Raw genomic sequence first — 23,969 nt, forward strand, 5'->3', positions numbered from 1 at the left:
TCATATACGACAATATACATATACATAATGAATTTGTATAGCTGACATATATATACGTTTTAGTGTACATTATTTTATGTACTATGAGATTACATGAGGATATAATTTTGAATATGTTCTTATGGAAAAGCTATTATAATATAACAATGCCTTAAATGACTATGGTTAGTTCTATATGTACTTTATTCTTTTATCATTACCGGTGTATTAAGTAGTACTTATAGTGTATTGGACTAAAATATTTCGAGAATTAATTGAAGTAATTAGCTATTCAGTCCGTTAGAACGTTTTTAGAACGACTATAAAACAAACATACAAACAGTTACTCGCACTTATGTATTAATCTCGTAAGCTTTTTACATAAGTGAAAATTATTTGAAATCACGTCCACAATAATTTCTGCTAAATTACGCATTCACCCCGTGTTAATCTAATAAAAATAATTTTGAGTCGACTAAATATTTTAATAAACTCTCGGCCGGAGCAATCTGAAGCAAAACGAAGTTAGACTTCCAGACCGACAAACGTTCGGATACTCTTGCTATTTCAACGTTGGATTTGTTTAATTTGTAATATACACGTCAAAATGTCTTATGCACACTTTGTTATATGCAATTTGGGTATTGGAAGATCATGAAGTTGTTGAACTAACTGAAAATAGGGAATTGTCTGTGTAAAGAGATAGTCTTGGGAGTAAATTGGGAGCAGATTATCAAATAACGTTAGTATTGAAAGGATCTAATACGAGATCACATTGATATTTGCATGCGAATGAAATATATTTCATCTCCAACTATGTAGGAAGAATATTATATGTTTATTGAAAAATTAACTTGGAAAATAAAGAAATGTGTAGTAACTTTTGCTTCGAAATAAAAATAAACACTAATATTATAAAAAATAAACTTATGTATAATTATGTATATTTGTAACGTTTTCACATTAAAAATCACTGAACTGATGTCAGAAATTCTTTCACCGTTAGAAAGCTGCAACTTCACTGAGTGACATAGGATATATAAACACCAGGCGAAGCCGGGGCTTTAAAAACTGATCCGCCTTTATATTGTCAGAATTAGATCGATTTTTATCGGAGCATAATATAGTAGGCACTAGCATCACAAAGAAAAAAAATGCAGGCGTACTGATGACCTTGAAAAATAAGTAAGCAGATAACATTGTTTACACAAAATAATTCTAAAGAGAAATAATATTTTGCCACCGCCTTCCTTGCAGCTTATTCAGCACAGAAAAAGAACTATGTCCGACCTTAGGCCTCCGTTATCCGTAATCCATATACGTTATTGCAAGTTACTGAATTTCTTAAAAAAACTAGCATTATTTTCATGTTAATTTAAACTTACTAGCTCCTATATAAGGAACGAATCAGTTGATATGCAAAATAAAAATGATGAGTAAAGTTCATATGCGTCTAAATTTATTCTTTGTACAGAAAATAAGAAAATTGTTAAGCAAAGAACAAAAGTTTGTATTAAATGCAAACACCAATAGAAAACTTAGCGCATTATGATCTTCTTTGAAGACTCATAAGAATTTTTGACAAGTTGTCTCGTAAGCAGCAGTAGTTTAGATCGCGACGTTGTTTGCTATGAACCTTCACATTTTCTCGATCGTATTCCTTCGTAGAATTTTTCATGCGATATAGCTGTTTCAGTTAGGACACATGCTTGTAAGAACATTATGGACAAAGAAAAATATATTACGAAGACTTCTTCACTTCACTTCGTAATATTGTCATCACGGTGATGAAATTATTTATCAGCATTGATGATAATTGACACAGGCCTATGAGGATTGGCGTACTTAACAAATTTATGAGCTTCATTAAAATTTTATTAATTTATAAGTTATTAATTTAAACAAATTATGTGTCACGTTGTTCCAGAATTGACGGACTTTAATCAAATTTGCACAAAATATGCAGTTTGATGCAATTGGATAGTTATATTATTGGATAGTTTATATTATATCAATAACGATAAATAATAACCTTGGCGGAGCCGGAGCACGCAGCTAGTATATAATAAAAGTTAATAAACATTAATTCGGAATCTACATTTTAATTGTCTTTTAAATATCTGAATATCATTCTACAATATTTTATAAGATTCAGAAGCAATGGCATATTTGATTTAATATGCATTATGGAAGCTTAATGGTTTTTCTTCCTTTGATGAAAAATTCCTTATTATCTTGTGATAATATAATTTCAAATCCAAATTTTTTAATTCCTCTTTACGTATATATATTTTGGTTCCTAACAGTTCATACTGTCTGGTTAATATTTATTTATAAACGGAATTATGGCAATGTATTTAAATTTCATGATCTTTATTTTTCTTTTATACAATCTATTTATGTTGCCATAAGATTGTAAAATACGTCTACCCGGGTGGAGTGCTAGTGAGCAAGTGGCTAGTACATAGTAAAACAATATTAATTCTACACAGTTATTTAACTACTTCAAACAATATTGAGCAAACATTTAGTAGCAGTAGTTTAAGGTTAGTTTATGGAAAAAAGTTCACTTCTAAGACGATGGTAATTTTAATTTGAAGTTTGAGGAGATTCAAAGGTAAGCACGAGAAAAATAAATTAGTAAAAGTATCGTATGAGTTAATAACAGGGTAAACGTAAGAAATTGAGTTGTTGCCAGCTTTGAAGAGCAAAGTTTGTGAGCGGAGATTTGAGACAATTCCAAACTTCAGTTTACCTGCGTTGTAAGCGTAACGTTATTTTAGGGAAATATTTAAATTTTATAGAGGTGAGGAAATTTCGGTAAATTGACAACATTTTAATATTAAAGCTACTGCTTTTTTATAATCAACACATCTATATTTTTTGCAAATTCAGGATTTTCAGGTTTTAATTCCTATTTTTGAGTTTAAAAATAATCTTATTATTATTATTAATAGCGTCATTCATACGAAGGAATTGGAATCGAATTAAAGGTTTCGGCATTACTGTTTATATCAATTTAAAACCGGTCCAGACGTTCGTAGTAAACAGAAAATAACGACGTATGCCAATTGTAGGTTAATGGATGTTATACACATTTCTTGGTCAGCTCTCATTGCATACACTTGTACATGTTCGTAGTTTTATAGCAATTAACGATAATGGAATATTTTAATTCAAATGCGAGAATCTTGCAGATATACGAGTTGAATCTCTCATATTTATCATTTATAAGAAACACGTGTAAATGCGACGCAGTGCACTCATAGTAATTAAAACGAATCTTACTAAAATCTTCATCGAATGTACAGATTCCATCCATCATTACAAACACGTCAATGAATCGCAGTTTCGCACCATACAAATCGTATAGAATGCATTCAATTCGTATATTTCCAACGTTGATTTCAATAAAAGGTTTTCGTCTTTACCCATTCAACCGGAAAGATTAGAATATTCATTAATATCGCTTTCTGACGTTCGCTATTTTTAGCTTAACATTTATAAGGTCGTGCATGATTGATCATTGAGGCCTTTAATATTATTTGTAAAAAGCACACTGGTCCGCCAGTTTATATTTTAATAAAAAAACATTTATCTGATCTTGATTTTTTTTTTTTGAAATATTGTAACACCTATATAAGAAAAAAAAAAACAATGTATTCAAACTCGTCTTCCCTTTGCAGCTTTGAAGCGATTTTAGCGATCTTTAATTATATGTTACACTAAATCTACACTATATTACTATAAAATATATTCAGAAAAATTCTAACTGGCTAAAGTTAGAAACGAGTTCTGAAGATCAATCTTTGAACTTTCTAGTTAAACCAGCGCCTTAGTTCCAAATGATTGAACAATTCTAGTAACTGTATCTGACAAGAGTCGATTCTTCATTATTACTTTTTCCTGTAATATTGAAAATAAATACATGGGCAAAATGGAAAAAATGGAATAAACGAAAAAAATTAAATATCACATGATAGGGAAAACTGTGATATATTGATGGTTCTCATTGCGCGTTTATTGTCGTTGGAAATATATAAACAATAAGAATGAGACGAGGAAGATGGAGTTATATTGTATACATTAAGTATAAGAAATTTCGCTATAAATAATTCCGAATTTGAAACGTGTAGTACCTATATTATCTATTTATAAAAATCTGTGTGTATTTACTTTGTCTTACGTAATTACCAATTTTCAACCAAAAAGGTAAGATATAATTCTTGTAATACGATTCAATACTAATTAATGTAATTGTTTTATGTTCGCAAGCTTACATGATTTTCGTGCAGCATGCTGAAGTATCACGTAATATAACCTTTGAATGTTCTGTTTCCTTAACTTTACTATAATTCACCGATTAAGCTGGAAAAATAGTTATATGTTTATAATTATTTGTTTACTTCTTGGTCACACTGGGAAGCAGATTTGACATGAAAATAAATGTAACATTTAATTTTTTTTCCTACACTTAGTCTATAAGTCGCATAGTCTATGTGTTAATTATCAGTTTAGTTATAATTCTAGTTATTTCTTTATTTCAATACAAAACAGGAGACCCAGTTGACCAACGGGTCTGTGGAACTGTTCAATTCTTAATTGCTGTGTATCACGCTGCTTCCTTTATGTCCCAATGTCATCTGTTTTACTGTCAGTTTAACTATCTTATACTGTTTTTATCATGGTAGTATTTTGCTGAATAAGCTGTATGTGGGGCGTTTAGTTTATAGAGATCGTTTCGTTTTAAAATAGAAGAGGTTCACGATTCGATTGTATTTTTTTTTTGTTAATTATTTGATAAAACGATTGATTTTCAACCACTCGACGTGATTATTTTTGTGTTCGATTGGACAACGATTTCCTATTGGTCGATATTCCATTTGGTCCGAGTTAAAAATTTTAAGTGGTACCACACCGCAGATACGTCATAATTTTTTGGAAATTATTATTCACTATGCCTTGTAATTTGAGAGAAAAAGATTATTTGCCAGTTAAAATTCTAAAAAAAAAAACATCAACAGTTCAGCATTAAAAAGGTTATAATCCATTTCTACGAATGTCCCTGTGCTACGAAGTGCTACGGCGCTACGCTGCTACAGATGACGCCTACATCGAGTGGGTGTTCTCAAGAACTAATCTATCTCATTTCCTTCAATCTTTTCCAAATCATTTGAGCTATCCTAATAAATTTGTATCACAACTTAATACCGTCGGTTCTGTTGTCGTGTTTTATTACATTGTAAAGGCTTTCGATCTTTCGAAAGTGATGGTGATAATATTTATAATCAGACTAAAATAAAAATGCTTCATTTTTCTGTGTCATTGGAGCCAAATTATATTAAAATATGTTAGTTATTACTGATCATAATCCGCACTAAGATTTTATCATTGTGTCGTGATATGTAACTAAATAATGATAATAATTATCACACCGAAAATATTTAATGGCGCAAATCATCAATATATGACGTGATGATGAAAAAATAAAATGTAAAAATTTCTTAAAAACAGAAAAGCTCTCAAAAATACCTTCATAAAACATTATCCTCCTTCAAGCACAGTCGGATATAAAGTCTCACTCATCTAGAATTCTATATCCGAACAACACTGCAGTTTTCAAGTTTAGTGCTCATAAACACTTAGTCTTATATTAAACTACATCGAATGAGATTTTATTAACTTAATAGCTATTTATGGCTGACTTTTATGACCTTTTCTGCAGGTAAGTGAATCGCTTTTTTCTCGACTTCCACGGCAAATTACAATTACCATGTCTTTTGACAATTACTTGTGACAATTCCACAATATGTGAGTTAAGCATCCTCAACTACGGTCGATTTGTTGATGGGTGATCAGGCGACAAACATCTGTTCGCCGTACATGCCTTCCGTCTTAATTATGAAAGCAAAGCTCTTTCAATAAATTATATAAAATCATAACTTTATGTTTAGAAAGAAAGAAAGAAAACCCTTTCAATCACAAATACAACATTACAAACACATTTACTTAAACCTAACACAATAATAAAAAAGTCATAAATAATAAAAGTTAATAATAAACATTCTCTATTCTTTAAGAAACAAAAAAAAACATTTATAAAGCACTTGAATGATATAAAACTAAAAGTAAAAAATCTAGTAAAAAGTATTTCAAAAAGTGGCGAGTGATTAAATGAACTACTATATAAGGCATCCAAACCCTGTTTACTACAGACAATTAAAAGATAATTTGATGACAACATTCACGCAAACTCACGTTACCTACTAATTATTGCTTAGGCCTATCATCACTATTAACATTTGGCTTCTAATTCAAAGTCAATTGTGTATTAATAAGAGAGTACATGTTACGAGAATAAATATTTCTGTAGATTCATATATATGTATGCAGAAATAGCAAATATATAAATCTATAATTCACTAATCGATACTATTTAATTTCATATAATACATAATCTCCCCCTTCGCAGCTTTCCTCTGCTTTGCGGTTGCCTGGAAGAGATCGCTTGCAAGCGATAAGACCGCCTTCTGTACTTATTTTTTCATATTATGTCCATTGTATTGTTCTTTCTTTGTGTACAATAAAGACTTTTTTATTATTATTTATTTTATAATCTAACTACAAAGCGACAGTGTGATCCATATGGAATTGACGCCTATATCTTGTAAATCATGTACCATGAAGCTAGTATAAAAATGACCATCTATCAGTTAAAAAGTTCGATGGGCCACTGGTCTTTGACATATATAAACTTTACAGTGCGTCAAATACTAAAACTAAACGAAGAAAAGCTATTCCATTAAAGGAACTGTACTCATGTCCTCTGTATGATGTTATGAGCAGTTTCATAAACTTGAGTGCGGCAAGGATACCTTCTACACGTATAAAAGTATTCCCTTTCAAAGGTAATGTATATAGATACAGCGAAAATGCTTACTCTCCATTCATTTTTCAGTATTAAATTACTTCGTGGTCACAATTATTAAGAAAATATTTAATTTCTGTTTCTTTAATTACTTAATTGCTAAAAAAATCTAATTCTAATTCTTGCTGGTGAGTTGACTTTTAGACAAGATGAGAAAACAAAATGAAAACGGTCGGCCATTTATTAATGATGATGATTAAGATGTACATTAAATCATTCAACCTAAGAAGATAAAAAGATATTCAATGTTTTCAACATGGGCTATCCGGTACAAGCGGTTATTACGAGGGTACATCGTGACATTGGAAGTTATCTATCGCACAATGGTCCATAAATCCCATTAAGATAGTGTATCTGATAATATGTCCATTAATGGGATCATCACACGGTTCCAATTGAGTATTCGCTTGTAAAGGACTAATGTATGGGTGTTTTTTATGACGTGTCATGTACAGTCAGATAAAGAAATGATTAGCGTAAATATTATGTGATTTAATATACGACATTAAAAAAAACATAAAGGCTCCTTCTGTTGGCGCAAATGAAAAATTCTAACAGCACAACCTACAACTTCTTCACATTCTCGCATGTTCTTCTGGTTTCCTTACTAACTGGTGGTGACTTGACATCTGCTTTAACCATTTCTCTACAGATATACAACCAAAATTCGAGATCTTTCGACGACAAAAAACATTTTTTTTTCTCTCAGTTTATTTTGGACTATAGTAACTCGTTTTAATACATTCTGATTTATATTATATATAATATGTTCTAACAAAAGCTCAAAAGAAATGCACTATCTAGATATTTTATATGGTAGCGGACGAGGAATCTGACAGGCTCTGACGATGCCAATTTACCCCAAATTATCTATTTCGCTGCTAAAAGAGAAACAAAGACATTGAGAACCACGTGGAGTCTCTAAGATTTAAAGATTAAAAAAACGAATTATATACCCACTGCAATTGTACAACCATTGATATTCAATGATTGAACATTTTATATTGTACGGTTGTATGGTTGTACGATTCTACAAATGCAATTCACACGCGCAATTGAAAATCTATATTTGGTTTACAATTTTTGTTGACGAGCGTTGTTGGCAATATTTATATAAGATAACGGATGAAACTGCAATCAGTTTGTATGTACATCAGTGCGCGACTGTACTTGTACTGGCGAAAACAACGGAGTGAAGGTAAAGCTTTTTGTACTACAAGTAAAGGATACATTTTTTAAGTATATGTGATTTTAATGCTTTTAAAATGCTTTTAAAATGCTTTTCTACATTGAGTGGTTTAGTAAAAAATTTAAGGATGAAAAAATGAGGGTGACTGAGATATAAAATTTGCTTGATTTAATACCTACACTAAAATTGATTTATTTTTTAAAAATACCGTCAAAACTATGCTTAGATAATTGTTAACAATTCCAATTGTAACTGTTACGGATAGAATACCAATTAAACATTGTTTGATAATAACCTCTTAACTGTTTGAAAAATAATTATAATATCAATTAAACTTCAGGATTACTCCCACCGTATTTAAAGCTTTTGTTTGAAGTAAATATTGAAATATTAAATGAGAATTGATAAAGTTTGATGATATTGTTGAGAGTGGTGTCGGCGGAAAAGATCTGTTGGCGCTTGTTTTTATCTTTTGTTTTATATAAATGTACTTCCTTACAAAAAATTTTGGTAACTACCGTCGATATGTTTTCGTAAATAATTTCCTGAAAAAGAAAATTTTAGTGAAGATCCTATTTCATCCAGGTTATTTATGTATGATGACTGATGATCCCTAACGAGACATACGATCGAACCCGCGAGCAATGGCTAGTACAATTACATCCAGATCCTATGACGCTAGTGATAATAACTCTTCAGTAAGTGTGTTCGACCTTGCTATGAGCACTTACTTACGTGCCCAAGCTCTCTTCGCGTAAATCATTGGAGTCATTAAAAGCACACACATTGGGATCGTAGAATTTACAACCGCGCGGAGGGTACATAAATCTATGTTCTTATTATCTACTAGCTTTACGCCCGCGGCGTCGCCCGCGTTTTGAAAAGAAATTCCCTTGAGAATGAGACTAGAATGTCTAAAGGTGGCCTATTCTAATTATCTCTAGAAAAAAAATATGTTATTAAAATTTCTTCGGTGACACGTGAGAATGACAAACAAATTAATAAACAAACATACTATCGCATATATAATATTAATGGCGGTTCCCCCCGGCTTCGCCCGTGGTATGTAGTCATTGGCGTCAATTAGTGAAGTGGCAGCTTCCTAATGGTGAAAGTAATTTCGAAATCGGTCCAGTAGTCTTGTCTGAAACCATTACAAACAACAACAACAACACTAATATTTTCTGTTTGTAAGTGTGCAAATACAACGCAATTAAAAAAAAGTGATAAGAAAACATTAAAATCGCCGTAAAAACATATAAAATAAATTTAAAAGTAATAATACTTAAGGCATAACATCAATGATTAAAGTAAACTGCAATATGTCTCAAGGGAACCCCTCAACGCTGCATATTAGATGCGTTTACCTGATATAAAGTAGGTATTGTGTTTAGAAACTTAGGTACGCATTTAACAGATAATGAGATATTGTTTTCTCTAGACCACAAACATCTGACCCACCCGCTTCAAAGTATGACCAGAATATGTTATTGTGATTGTTTTATCAACATATTAATTCATAAATATACTCGTATATTTCCTCCTTATCACATAAGAAATACATTTTTTAAAACATTTTAATTAATTGTAATATTTGTAGTTTAAAACGAAAGATAATACGCCTCTGAATTAATGTAGTATGTACAGGGCAATGATAAAAATGAGCGGATGCAGGCCTATATTCTTTGTTTGCTTTTAATTTGGAATTTGTAAAATTTTTAATTACTTCGTCTTTTATATAAATATAGCAATGAATATCAGTGAAGTTTTACGATTTATGATATATTAAAATGGAGATTGAATCAACTGTAACATTTTTAAGACGAATGTAAACTTCATTATTTGATTAATAAAGATTGGTCGCATAGAAAGTTCAATGTCATGACTTCTACCTTCCTGACTCCAGACTCCTACCCACGTACGCGATAGCATAATATTTACTATACTTACTACCAACTATGGAGGCTTACGTACTAAGTGTGAACAAATATAGGCTGATGATAACGACAACTATTGGATTAATCGTGTCATAGTTGTATCATACGATACGACACGATTGTATACACAATTTTCCTAAATTCTAACACTTTTTATATATGTAAACTTCTACAATTGTTTGTGAATAGTCATTTTAAAATTACCACCGACTCTGAGGAACGTTCTACTAAAGTGAAAGAAATTTAAAAAAGCTCCATAGTTTCGTGGAACTCTTTAAAATAATCGATACATTGACTACAGTATAGTGTACTGGCTGTTGCCCGCCGCTTCGTCCACGTGGTTCAATATATTGTAATGGTACAAACTTTCATTCCCTATTTTTTCCCTTATCGGTAGAATTTATCAAATTCCCATCTAACTCTTCGTTCATAGTGGCTTACTATATGCCAAATTTCAGCCCGATCGATCCAGTAGTTTGGGCTGTGCGTTGATATATCAGTCAGTCACCTTTGCGTTTTACATATAAACAATTAAACATAATAAAATATAATTAATATTAATTGACTGTTTATTATAAATAACGTATGTTGATTTGTCATTTACATTCGATGCATTTTACAAGTTTCGTAACTTTCCAAAATTCTAAAATTACACACGCTTGCATTATTCTAAAATGAAAGCTCATTAAATACAAATATCATTTCACAACAGCCTTGTTCAATGAAGAACAGCAAGCGACGACAGTCACAAATGTTATAAAAGGTAACGATTTTCCGTAGTGTCAATTAAGTTGCGATCTTGTGCCCTTTGAGAATTTTTCCTGCCTTTGTGTAGGAGTGAAGCCACGGGCGACCAATTAGACGCGATGTGAGCCAACAATGCACGGTATGTAGTGCTAATTGTAATGCCTTCAGTTTTACGATATAGAAACGATCTCTTGTTTATAGATCTATCTATTTCAATGGTATAAATCAATGTTTATTTACCAATGTACAATTATTTCTGAATTATGCATCTATAATATCGTAACATAAAATAACAATAATCCTAGAAATGTATTTATTCCATTATTATGTATTTTTTTACTGTTATAAGTGAAGTATAGTGAAATAAGAAAAAAAATTATTCAGCCTTTAACTCGCGTGTACAGATAAAATAAATATATCTTTATTCAACTATTAATTTGCGTAAAAAGATAAATTATAACATTTTTATAAAATTAATCTTATTATAAATTGCAGCAGGCAGCTGTTTATTCATAAATCATACAGAATAGCTTTTGAAAGTTTTTTTAATATGGATTCCATAATGAACTTGGCACACGCTTCCCAGAAATAAATACTTATGTATAGGATAATAATGCAAAAAAACAAACCTGAAAATCCATAGTTTAATAAATGAATTTTAAATATAGAATCAAAGCATTTATTTTTTGCAATTTCTTAAAATAGGTGAAATATTGTTATCTCCCACATAAACATATTGTATGATTCCTCAGCGAATAATAAGGGTTTGAATTGTATCCATAAACATTAATGTCCACAAGGCCAAGTACTTAAATTTCATGGCATTTTCGTCAGAGGAGCTTTTCCTCATTACCCTTTTTCACGCTGAAGATTTAGAGTTACTTTCGTTAATGTGTACTGACACGATGGTTTATTGAAAGGTTTTTATGTAAAATTTCAAAAATCTATGGTCTATCTAGAGTATAATAAAACGGAAGAGTGTTTGATTGAACATATCTCAGAAAGTGCTGGTCTAATTGGAAAAAATTGACAGTATTAATATATAGTATAGTACTACAAACTTCATGTACCACGTAGGTGAAACCGCAGGGCACAACTAGTATATCATAATATGTTATAGACATTTATGCACGAACGTCTAATACTACTACTACTATTCATAGGTAGGTAGGTGACTAGTTGTTACAATATTAGGTACCTGTGTTTTCTACTTATATATACCACATGAAGCAGTGGTGGCTCAGTAGCTCAACCTTGGACTTCAAAATCGATAAGTCGGGGTTCGAGACCGGGCGAGCGTGCAGGAAATAAATTGATTTTTCAATTTATCATGTATCATGTGGATAGCATCACCACTGCTTAAAACGGTGAAGGAAAACATCGTGAGGGAACGGGCATGTCCGAAAATCAAAAAGTTCGACGACATGTGACATCTGCCAACCCGCACTTGGCCAGCGTGGTGGATTATGGCTTGAACCCTCATAGGAGACCTGTGTCCCAGCAGTGGGAACATGTATGGGCTGATGATGATGATGATGATGATGATGATGATGATGATGATGATGATGATGATGATACCACATGAAAGGATATGTTAGAAAAATGTAAACTTTTTCGATTCGATCGTTACGTTACTAAAAGTATCGACCTAAATAATAATGTGCAAGCTCTTTACATGCTATGAATACTAAAGCCTAACGAAAATATCAAATTGTGCTGCACGTTACTTTCAAAGTAAGGGTGTAATATTTGGTGAGGTTCAGTGAGCAAGCAATGGATACCGTGCGGTTTAACATTAAATGTTATATGTATTATAGTTTTCATGGTATTGTATTACATGCGGCGGGTACGTTTTTCATTAGGCATCTACGTGTTCCGTTTGCGAACAAGGAATCCAAGATTTGTATATTATTAGACTAATAATTTTTTTTTCAGGACGTGGGTATATATTGGTCCTTTACTGGTTAACATAAGCAAGTAAGGCATTACTTTTCATATACTTTACATAATTTTATAATTATATAGTGTTTACGTAATTTTAAATACTCACTTATGTAATATGCATTAGTTTTTTTTTTCTTTTTTTTTAATATGGTCATCCAACACCTATATATATTATAACTTATACATAGGATACATAAATTTAACAACCAAAAATAAATGTGACAGATAATTATAGGATAACAATAAGTAGTTTGCATCATGCATTATGGACAAAGGATTTTAATAAATTCTATACTCGAGTAAACGTATTTTTTATTAGACTTTTGGTAGGAGCAAAACTTATGGGTTTGTTTTACCAACATGCTGTTCTGTTGTCAGTCTATAATGACTTATAGATTCGTACTTTGTAAGAAATATCCAATAGTTTGTATACACTTTGAATTTGAAAGAAGACAGTTATTAGCTAGTTTTCTTTTCAATTGTTACTTATTTTAATAGAATTTATGAATACCGTTTAATTTTTTTTTCACATTTTCATCCACAGTAAATTGGGAAATTTTAGATGAGTTTATAGAAAGTTAAGATACTAATCTTAAAAGAAAACTAGGCGTAAAAGTATTGTCATGATAAGTCCAATAAAGAATAAATTAATTAGCGTTGAAAAATCTTACACAGAGTAAGACGAACAAAGAGAGACCTTGGAACGAGTAATCTTTTCTCAGTATAACACGTCAACAGTGCTTAGGAAACTTACCTCTTTCACACTCGAAAATTTGTTATATTATAAAAATAACTGAATAATTAAATACATTTAAAGGTTCAACATTCCGAGAAGAAATATAATTAAACCAAATAAACTTACATTATTTCGAAACTCGTTTATAAATCTCGTATGTAAAAAATATCAGCAGATGGATGTTACGGCTTTATTGGACATTATAAAGCGCTGTTAGAATTATTTAAAAATCAAACGTTCACTGGAATCATAACGAATGTGTCCTTATGTATGTGTGTGTGATCTGATTTCTATATTGAATTATTATATATTTAGATGACGATAAAAAATATTAAATTAAAATTTATTTTAAAATTATGACGGTGAGTGTAGTTATTCATTAATAAGTTTTTAGTTAGCTTTAACAAGTTATAAAGAATAAAAAATTGAAAGTCGTTTGCTGAATACATTTTGGTATCAAATAAAACCTTAAAACCCAAACTGTATTGCTTGGCAGTATAAATAAAATTTATTGCCAAATAGCAATAGAATTCTAATTCAGATTTAGCCCCAATTTTGTTGTTTAATCATCGGTTTAAATATTTCGGGTCACAACCATCACCCACGTCTTTAAGTGTTCGTTGTACAGAGAAATTTTTGCGAAACAGTGTTTCATTTAAAAGTACGATATTTCCATATTATCCAAAGGTTTGTTAAAGCTTGTGGAGGAAACTTATTATTAAGCGTATTGTGGAAATATTCGCCCAATTACCGGACCGAATGTTAGGCTATTTCATAATTATCAATGTTGTATATCAATAAATAAAATAATACATCAAAAATTTATATTTTATTGAAGAGAGCAATAAAAGCGTGTTGGTATTTATGTTGTATTCTAATTAGGATTAATATTCATTTTTCTTTATAAAGGTCTAAAGGTTTGTATAAAGCAAACTATATATCCCAAGCATGAAAGTTTAGTTCTTGGTGATATTACCTATATAAGCGTATATATAAGCGTAAGTAGTAATATAACATTTCTAAAATTCTATTTTTATTTCGATAATTCTACTGCGTAGGTAATTGAGTCTAAAACAAACCGTTATAGATACCAATTGTATTATTTTGTTTGAAGCTAAAAACACATTGCGAAAGTGGTTAAAAGCGTTATAATTTTTTCCTTAAACGGGAATGATGGGGAACTTGGAGACATTGTTTATAATTATGTTTTAAACAACTTCACAGAAATTCAGCTTGTTGGGACTTTATGTAACTTCGAATGTCTAAATTGACCGGACTATTAAGCGTTGGTCCAACTTTTATCTCGTAGCGAGACCGTTTTGCGTCACAATGCGTTTAGACAAGATGGAAACGTTTGGAATGACTGCATTTACAAATGTTCGCGTGTTGTTCGTTTTAGTTTTAGTTAGAGGAATAACGATATTTTTTTAATTATAAGTTGTAATGCGAAATATGTATTAGAACATATTCATATCTTTTATTAAAAATGTAAGTTTTTAGTATTAATAAAATGCTTCAGGTTCTATTTTTAGAATACAATCGATTTCAACACCTTAAATGCCCACTACGCTATACTCTAAAATCTAAATAGATATATTTTGATTTATAGTTTATTTCACAAACCTGCATAAAACCTTTACATTTTTAATGCGAAAAACGATCGTTTTTTTGCGTATTTCGCTTTTGGGAATTGCTACACATTACAAAGCACTAGCCCACGTTTAATTAGTCTCTTTTAATATTAACACTAATGATTTAATAATACATTTCAATCACAATCAGCACATTTCATTAAGAAAATAATAAAACTAGTTTCTATAATTTCAGCCTGTTAGTAATAAAAAAGGAATGCGATTGTGAATCAAATTGCTGTTTATGCTATATATAATTTAATTTAACTCAGAACGATTTACATCTATAAGGCATTGTAAAGAGTTTGTTGGGAAATCTATTCACGAGTTCTCAAGTTGGATGTTTATCGAAAGCAGTAGGTTGCTTTGACCGCATTACAATTGTTTTAGCAAAATTCTTTCGTTTAAAATCTATTATTAACGCAATTTTTGAAATAACATGAGATTTAAGAAAGTATGAAAATGAAAATTGAAAATATTGAAAATATTTACGGAATTTCAAACAGTTCTTTCTATTCTGTTTACCTAGTTTTACCTAGCTAGTCTTGGTTAGTTTATACCTAGTTTTTGATCTATAATCTATATGATTCAAACCAAAAAAAACATTTAAAAGAAATGTAAAAATTACATATTGCATTATCTATAACAATCATTTAGTATACATATAGTAATTTTCAGAATTATTTTTAAATACAGCTCGTTGATAAATTATTTGTAATACAAAGTGTTTAATAAACCGTAAAACCTTTTGTCGCCCGTCACTTATAAAAATAGCCTCGATAATTATTGTGAAAATGAAATAATTGGAATATTCAGTGAGGGCAACAATGTTACATTTACTTATAAATTTATGTTCTGACACGTAAAATCAAAAGCTTTTTGGAAGGCGCCTTATTTTATAAAAGTAGTCAATTATTCGTACATGCTTACGCGTGAAAATCTTTCTTGTAAAAAATAAAAAAGAATTATAGTATGATATGGCGTATATTTGGAATGTATACATAGTACTAACTGAGGATGTTTAGTTGTCTTCAACATCAGCCCATCATCACGTTGCCAGTTAAGGACACGGGCCTCGTATCTGAGTTAAGGCCATAATCCAACACAGTGACATACCATTCCGCGATTTCCCAACAATAGAATGACTGTGTCTAAGGTTACTTAACCTTTCTCCTGGTCTTGTCTGGTCTCTATGGGTCTTATTTAATTATTATACTTTAACTTAAATATCATCATCATCATCATCATCAGCCCATATATGTACCCACTGCTGGGACACAGGCCTCCTATGAGGGTTCAGGCCATAATCCACCACGCTGGTCAAGTGCGGGTTGGCAGATGTCGCATGTCGTCGAACTTTTGATTCTTGGACATGCCGGTTTCCTCACGATGTTTTCCTTCACCGTTTTAAGCAGTGTTGATGTTATCCACATGTGCAGATAAATTGAAAAATCAATTTATTTCCTGTACGCTCGCCCGGTCTCGAACCCCGACTTATCGATTTTGAAGTCCGAGGTTCTCACCACTGAGCCACCACTGCTTAACTTAAATATCGTTTTATGTAAATTACATCAATCATATCACAAACATCTTTATTTAAATCATCCAATAATATTGCGTAGGTATACGTAGGTGTAAGTATAACTTACACCTAAATATGTTAGCGCCTTTTTAATGCAGTGGTTAACGCCTCAGCGTAGAAACGAGAAAACCCTGGACGGATTGGATTCCCTTCTTCTTCACTTGTCCATAAAGAAAATATCCCACAATGGAACACGAGTATTCACATATAACTATTTTGGAAAAATATATTACCGTATCCTTTGAAAATAGACCTCTGTTCTAATTTACCTTTTGTACATAGTCTCGTTTTAGAGCGTAGGTAACTTTTCTATTTAAACTTTAATGTACAATCTATTATGTAGATCCGAGCTTTGTATGCTTGGAACGATGAAGTGGGAATCGTTTTTAGTTATGCATAAAGAGGCATAGTTTTCGGTAATAATAATAAATTCACTTTTTATTGACTTATTTATATTTATTTATGATACCTGGAGACTAGAATTTTATTTTTAGGACTGCTATCTATATAATAAACTTTTATGATTATGATATAAATTTGTCAATTTAATTTACATTTTAGCATATAAAATGCCAAAAATCCAGAATTTAACTTTTAATGTTATGAGATATAAACGAACCTTTTTAATTATTATCTAAGATCTTTTAATCTATAACCTATTTATGGGATGTGGATCCAATAAGTATAGATTGCAAAACTCAAGTATTATGTAATTATCCAATCCAATATATCCATAACTCATAGAAATAATTTATGATTCCCTTTATAAATGAGGATAGAAAACATGATATTCATCCTAATTATGTTCTTGGAATATTTAAATGTCATTTATTGCTTACGGCATCGATAAATAATTTGGATTGTCAGAAGAATTGTCAACAAGGCTTACACCTGGAGGGAGGTCTGACACGTCCTGATTGAAACTCGAAGCTAGCAAATGTTTTGTCGTTACAAAAGGTCGTGATTTATTTAAAATAATTAGCGTTCTCATGTAAATACTTTCTTTACATATATATAAGTCTGTGTGGATATATCGTATTTAATTTTATCAAAACTACAAAGAAATGGTCTGTAAAGGGTCCCTAAAATTACAAATAAATTAATTTATACAAAACAACTGATAATTTTTTTCTATAGACAGACCGACTGACTTTCTAGTGTAGAAACATAAAAATTGAAGCTTATTCTTTGTCAAAAATCCTATCGTTATAAAAGACGTTGCCAATCTAAGTATATAAAATCTAAAATACAATAATTCCTAACAAATTGGGTAATGATCATGATCAATGAACACAAAAAGGGTAAAATAAGTATAATTTAGCGACTATTTTAAAAGAGAAACACTCGCACGACGTGGAATCAAATGCAATATATCGCCGGAGCACTCAGGCAGTAATGGAGTTGCAGATTTCAAGTGAACAACGCGCAAATGGCTCCCGTCTTCCTTTTAACCTGTGTTGACATCTTTATTGGGACGTCGGTCAGTGGAGTTTCGAAAGAATTACCGTATATTTGTGTATAAATAATGCTGCTATGTCAGCGGTGCTGCTAGATCTTTGATTTCAGGCACTTTATATATTTCTAGTGCTGTATTGCAATACTTAGCTATGTGAATAAGAAATACGGTAATGGAAGGGGAAGTGGAAAGGAAACTGTAAAATTATATTTTCTTGCAATTCTTATTATGACAACAGGAATTGAAGATGATTTGTGATAAATCTAGACGATCTATGGAATTGTGTATTTGAAAGGATTTATTAAAAAAATTATACAATCTCGGTCTTATAATAAAGTATTAACCAGGACTTGTCAAAAATCGCGGCAATCCATCACAATTGGATGGCTCCTTCTTGACACTTCCCAGATTACTGAATAGTCTTCTTGATTACGAATTAGTTATATGGTAATTAGCCACATCTTGCAAATTATATATTAATTACCTTTTTAACTTTTAAAGTGATGCTGCGTAATACCGCCTTATTTATCATCATCATCATCATCATCAGCCCGTATAAGTTTCCACTGCTGGGACACACGCCTCCTATGAGGGCTTTGAGTAAAATAGTTATTAATCCAACGGAATTTATCTTTAGTAATTTATATTTCTATCGAGCAAATTGAAGAAGCGGCCAAATCAATAACAAGTTTACTCGAGTATGTAATTAACCAAAAGAAGATTAGCGATGTGAAAAATGTGCGTAAGCTTGGTATACTGTTTTCTTTAATCTGACATACTCTAGTTAAAAAAGGAAATATCATGTGCAATCTGACAAGGTCTTAATTTATGCTTCGCTTTCCCTGTTTCTTGGCTTAATAATAATGTTGTACTTGTCATAAATCCTATTAATATTATAAATGCGAAAGTTTATAAGTATGGATGTATGGATGTTTGTTACTCTTTCACGTAAAAACTACTGAACCAATTGCAATGAAATTTGGTACGTAGACAGCTGGATAACTGGAATAACATATAGGCTTTTTATTCCGATATTCCTACGGGATACGGACTTACGCGGGTGAAACCGCGGGGCACAGCTAGTGTATCATAAAACAATAATTTTACAATAGATTATTTTGTATATAAAAAATTCTAAAACGTACGCATTTAAAACGTGATTAGCTGAGCACATGGGCACTTAATGACCAATAACGTCTGATGTTTATCGTCTAATATAAACAATAAATTTGCTATGTATGAAAATGAGTCACATTTACATTTTATTTCGAAAAATGTATCTTATCACTTTCACATTTAACTTTGGAAATAATAGGTTATTCGAATAACCACTGCAGGAGTAATTGCAGTTACCCACCCACCGGAGGAAAATGTATACGATTATTAACATAATTCTGTCTGTAATGATATTAGTTGTTAGTTGTTGTAATAATAATAGTTTTAACAGAATTTCGCCACAGCAGACAATGTAATAATAAAGTGCAGAATACAAATGTAGGTGTGTTCTTTAGTACAAAACTAAACTAGAATGACTACAACTTAAATGACTAACTCATTATCTTCTCCCCTACTATTTATATTTTTTATGATAGTGAGCTTACCATGTGCGATGCGTGCCCATTCCACCTAATGTAACCGAGAAACAAGAACAACTGAAAACATTGGCTGGTACCTCTGTTTTTGAAATAAGTCTGAAAGTATAAAATGTAACCCAAAATATGGTTAGGAGGCAATTATACTCATATGAATTGTTCCCACTCACTGGCTTAGTGCAGGTTGGCAGGCTGCCGGTTTCCTCACAATGGTTTCCTTCAACGATGTTTAACTGATTTTTAATTTTTGTATAGACTGTACCGACTCCTTGATTTCTTGTTTGAAGTTGGAAGCCTATTGACTTGATTGAAATGTTATCTTTAAACCAATTAACAACCATTTCTCTCATGATATCAATACGACAGTCGATATAACTGTATGATAATATTACGCAATGTTGATTGTTGCACAAAATACAGCGGCACAATATTGACGTAAGGCTATTATTAATGTTTACTTGTGGTCTATATGCTTGTCATCACTGGCCCAGGGGATCCATTGTAGTTTTAGTAGCGATATATGGGACCAATAAACTTGGATAAACATACATGAAGGTTAGGGCTAACTGCAAGGTTTTGACGGCACTTTTTTACAGTTGCGTTTTTGCAGGATTTATTATGTGTTAAATATAAGAAAGTACATTATTAAATAATTTACTTTTATTTAAATATCGCCTAGTTTTATTTTTGATTTCTAAGAAGCAAATAGGTCGGATATTCCACGCACAAAAATCTAATTGGCTATATTCATTATGTCTATTGTTACAGATAAATCAGCAATGGGGTCGTGTCGTGCATACATTTTAATAGCCACTCTCCAGTTGGCCCAAGTGCTCGCCGTGGAGGAAGTCGTCAAACGTTCTCCCCACGGCTTCTTCGGCATGCGCGGAAAGAAGTACATGGAGCCTAGAGATACAGAAATGTTCAAACGTAGACCGAACTTCTTCGTTGGAGTCAAGGGGAAGCGGGCGTTCGAATATCCTGAAGATCTGTGGCCGTACAAACGCACCCCCATGGGTTTTGTCGGCATGCGCGGCAAGAAGGAATTCACCGATTTCCCTCTACCATACAGCTTCGAATACGACCCAAAGAGAAACGCTATCAGTCAAATGGATTACATCAATGATGCCAATCGGGACTCATTCATGAATGCAGCTATCAATGAATACCTTCAGAAATTGCAGAGCGCAGATGACGACGATTCGCGAATCACAAATGAGGTAGACAAGCGCGCGTTTTACGGTGTGCGAGGTAAAAAGTCGATGCCAGAAAAACGGCAAAACAGGCCTCGAGGTTTCATCGGAGTTCGCGGTAAAAAGGACGTAAGGTATGGCGGTCCTAAGGAGATTAAGTTTTTGCTGAGCGGACCCTGGCCAAAGAGAAAGGCGCAAACGGGCTTTATGGGAATGCGGGGCAAGAAGTGGACTGACGCTGGTGAGACTTTGATTGATTGCTTTGTAAATAGCAAAATGCTGAATATCATAATCTTTGAATATTTGAAAATAAGATTGTTTATATTATTTATAATCGTCTCCCTTTCGATTGCAACATCGAATTATGATATAACAGCGTTTATTCAGTTGAATAGGTACATATTTTATAAATAGACCCCTTTTATCAGAACTAAATCAGATTTCTGATCAAACGGATCGTAATAGGAGGTACCAGCTATCAAATAAAAAATGAATCATAAGAATCAGTACACCCAGTAAAAAGATATGAGATAACAAACAAAAAATCACAGTCAAATTGATTACCTCCTCTTTGAAGTCGGTTGAAAAATGCACGTACCTACCAAAGATAATATTATACATACTACACTAGCTCATACACAGGTAATTTTAGTAAATATAATAATGGTTTAAACATTTTAATCAATTACTCAATCTTTTTTTACAGACTCTAGCAGTGAGATGGACACGTCCAACTGAATCGCCCCAAAGGACTACAGAAATATTAACATATCCTATTTTTAAACTACGCTCTTGCCAATTACTATAATAGGCTTTTTAGCGTCGATAAATTGAATTTCTAGTGAATATTTACTCTTAAAGTATCACACTAACTTCGCTATTTCTTATGTATTTTTAAATAAGTAATAAATAAAATATAATTGTTGTCAAACATTATGAAATAATGTAGTTGTTGTTTTAAGAGTTTATAAATGCTTTGAAAATAAGATGTTCACTATTGAATTATACTACTTCGATCTCAAGTGTATCTAGATAATAATAGTAAGTCTATCCTGTCTGTAAAATCTTCTCCTAGACTTAATATGTTTATGTTTTAATTATAATTTTGATCTCTTATGCTATAATCATTTTATTACATTAAGTCAACGGCATTTTGCAAAGGCTGGCAAAATGCACGACATTCTTTGTATTATAATAATATGGATAACAATAAACGCAGTTGTCAATTAACCCTTGTTTGATTGTCGACCGTACCTTACAACACGGCCGTATAAAAGAAGACATTGAAGTATTTTTTTCTTGATTTTTTAAATTTAATAGACCTGCATCTGCATACGTGTAAACTTTTTTAAGTTTATTAAATTAAATTGGTTTTAATAATATAAATTATCGAACTGAAAAGGCCTTCTTTACACAATACCTAGACTTGACGACCCAATTTTCATACTATAAAATTCAGTAATTTGATGTGTTATTCAAAAATCTATGCTTATTTCAGTTAAGGAATACCTTAAACCACTAGTTTAGTTAAACGAGTTCAAAGTATTGTTTATTAAAAACATACCAACCAGTCAACTTATTATAATTGGTTTACAATTCAAGTGTTGGTAGCCGACGTCTAAAATCTAAATCCAAGTTTTAAAAAGATTTTAAGGTTAAAAATAAATATTTATCCTCTGCCAATTTACTAACGCCACCTAGTCAAAGCTACATGGAATTAAGAAGAATAACATAAAAAAGCCGTTAACTGAGGAAATATAAATAAATTTAGGTAGTAAATAGGTATGTATCTAGTAAAAAAGAAAGTGGTAAAAACGGTACTATTAAGAAAATTAAAAAAACTATTTCACTACGATCATTATATTGATTAGTGTCAGTCTAGACGGCGTTGTTATTCAGGCAAGCAATACAATCATAATACTAAAAGGTTCTATTGAGATATACTGTAATAAAACAAAGTTAAAAATAATGGCGGTCCCACGTATTTAAAAAACAAATCGACTTTCACTTGGTGATGCCCAGTGAAATGGACGTCAAGTATGTGTGCAGTTTTTTTATTTTAAGCATTGAGGTTATTTTAGGAAAGATTAATGAAACATTAAGATGGAATAAATTAAACAAAAAAAAGGTTATAAAAATAAACAACACATAAATTTATAATATTTTTTATTAAAACTGTCTCCTTATAAATCCATCGATTGCTAACATAATGTAGAATAGAACATACATAGAAGCCATGTCTCGAATTTGATAAATACAATGCTTTCGACAACCTTTTCTTGTGTAACATAATACACACATCCACGCTCGCGCGACGATCCGCCATTTTGTTCATCCATCTATTTATTATGGATTACTTAAGATATGTAATTTTAAAATTGGAATTTCAGAAATATCTATCTATTTTAGAACATTTTAGGATAAGCGTAATCAAAATGGCGGATCGTCGTTATCCGCACACAAACAAAACATCATAAGAAAAATAGCTAATAAAATAATAAGGCCATTGTTGTATACAGATTACATGATTTCGCCTCGGGGAACCGTAAAAATGGACGATTAGCAAAATTGTAAATCTACAAGCAATATGACGGCATCGTTGTCTGTGGTCCGTTCGCTTCCCGCGCATTTGCTATCACAATTTGAACATTTCTAAATTCGTTTCTCATTGGTAAAATACAACCGCCCGCATGGACCATAGACAACTCTAAAGCGCAATAATAGAAAAAAAAACGGAATATACACGTCACTGCGTAGACTTTTCCCGGTTAATTAATAATTAATTATTACAATTTGTTACAACTACTAATACATAAATACTTCAAAATTATCCAAGTTTTTGGGCGTTCATTTTGATGTCTGTCAAAATTGTCTATACGCGGGTAAAGTCAATGTTGACAGACACAAACTCGATATAAATTAAAAGCAAATTAGTCTTAGGAAGGGAATTATTGTATTAATTAGAAAATAAAAAAAAAAGAATTGATTAAATTTCATAGAACGCTAACTACTTATTATACAAAAATTGTTTATGCATGTAAATTACTTAATAGTT

General features: G+C 31.5%; 1 protein-coding gene across 1 annotated transcript in view; it reads left to right on the forward strand.

Annotated features, from left to right (window-relative positions):
- The window catches only part of LOC119829116 (tachykinins), a 39,677-nt gene extending 17,542 nt beyond the window's left edge, over nucleotides 1–22,135 (forward strand). The window contains exons 2-3 of the mRNA XM_038351505.1: nucleotides 20,490–21,155; nucleotides 21,621–22,135. Of these exons, the coding sequence (XP_038207433.1) occupies nucleotides 20,501–21,155; nucleotides 21,621–21,652 (687 nt within the window). The 5' untranslated portion in view covers nucleotides 20,490–20,500 and the 3' untranslated portion in view covers nucleotides 21,653–22,135. The remainder of the gene's footprint in view (nucleotides 1–20,489; nucleotides 21,156–21,620) is intronic.
- Nucleotides 22,136–23,969: the final 1,834 nt, after the last annotated feature.

This window comes from Zerene cesonia, chromosome 9 (assembly GCF_012273895.1).
Source record: "Zerene cesonia ecotype Mississippi chromosome 9, Zerene_cesonia_1.1, whole genome shotgun sequence".
Lineage (NCBI taxonomy): Eukaryota > Metazoa > Arthropoda > Insecta > Lepidoptera > Pieridae > Zerene > Zerene cesonia.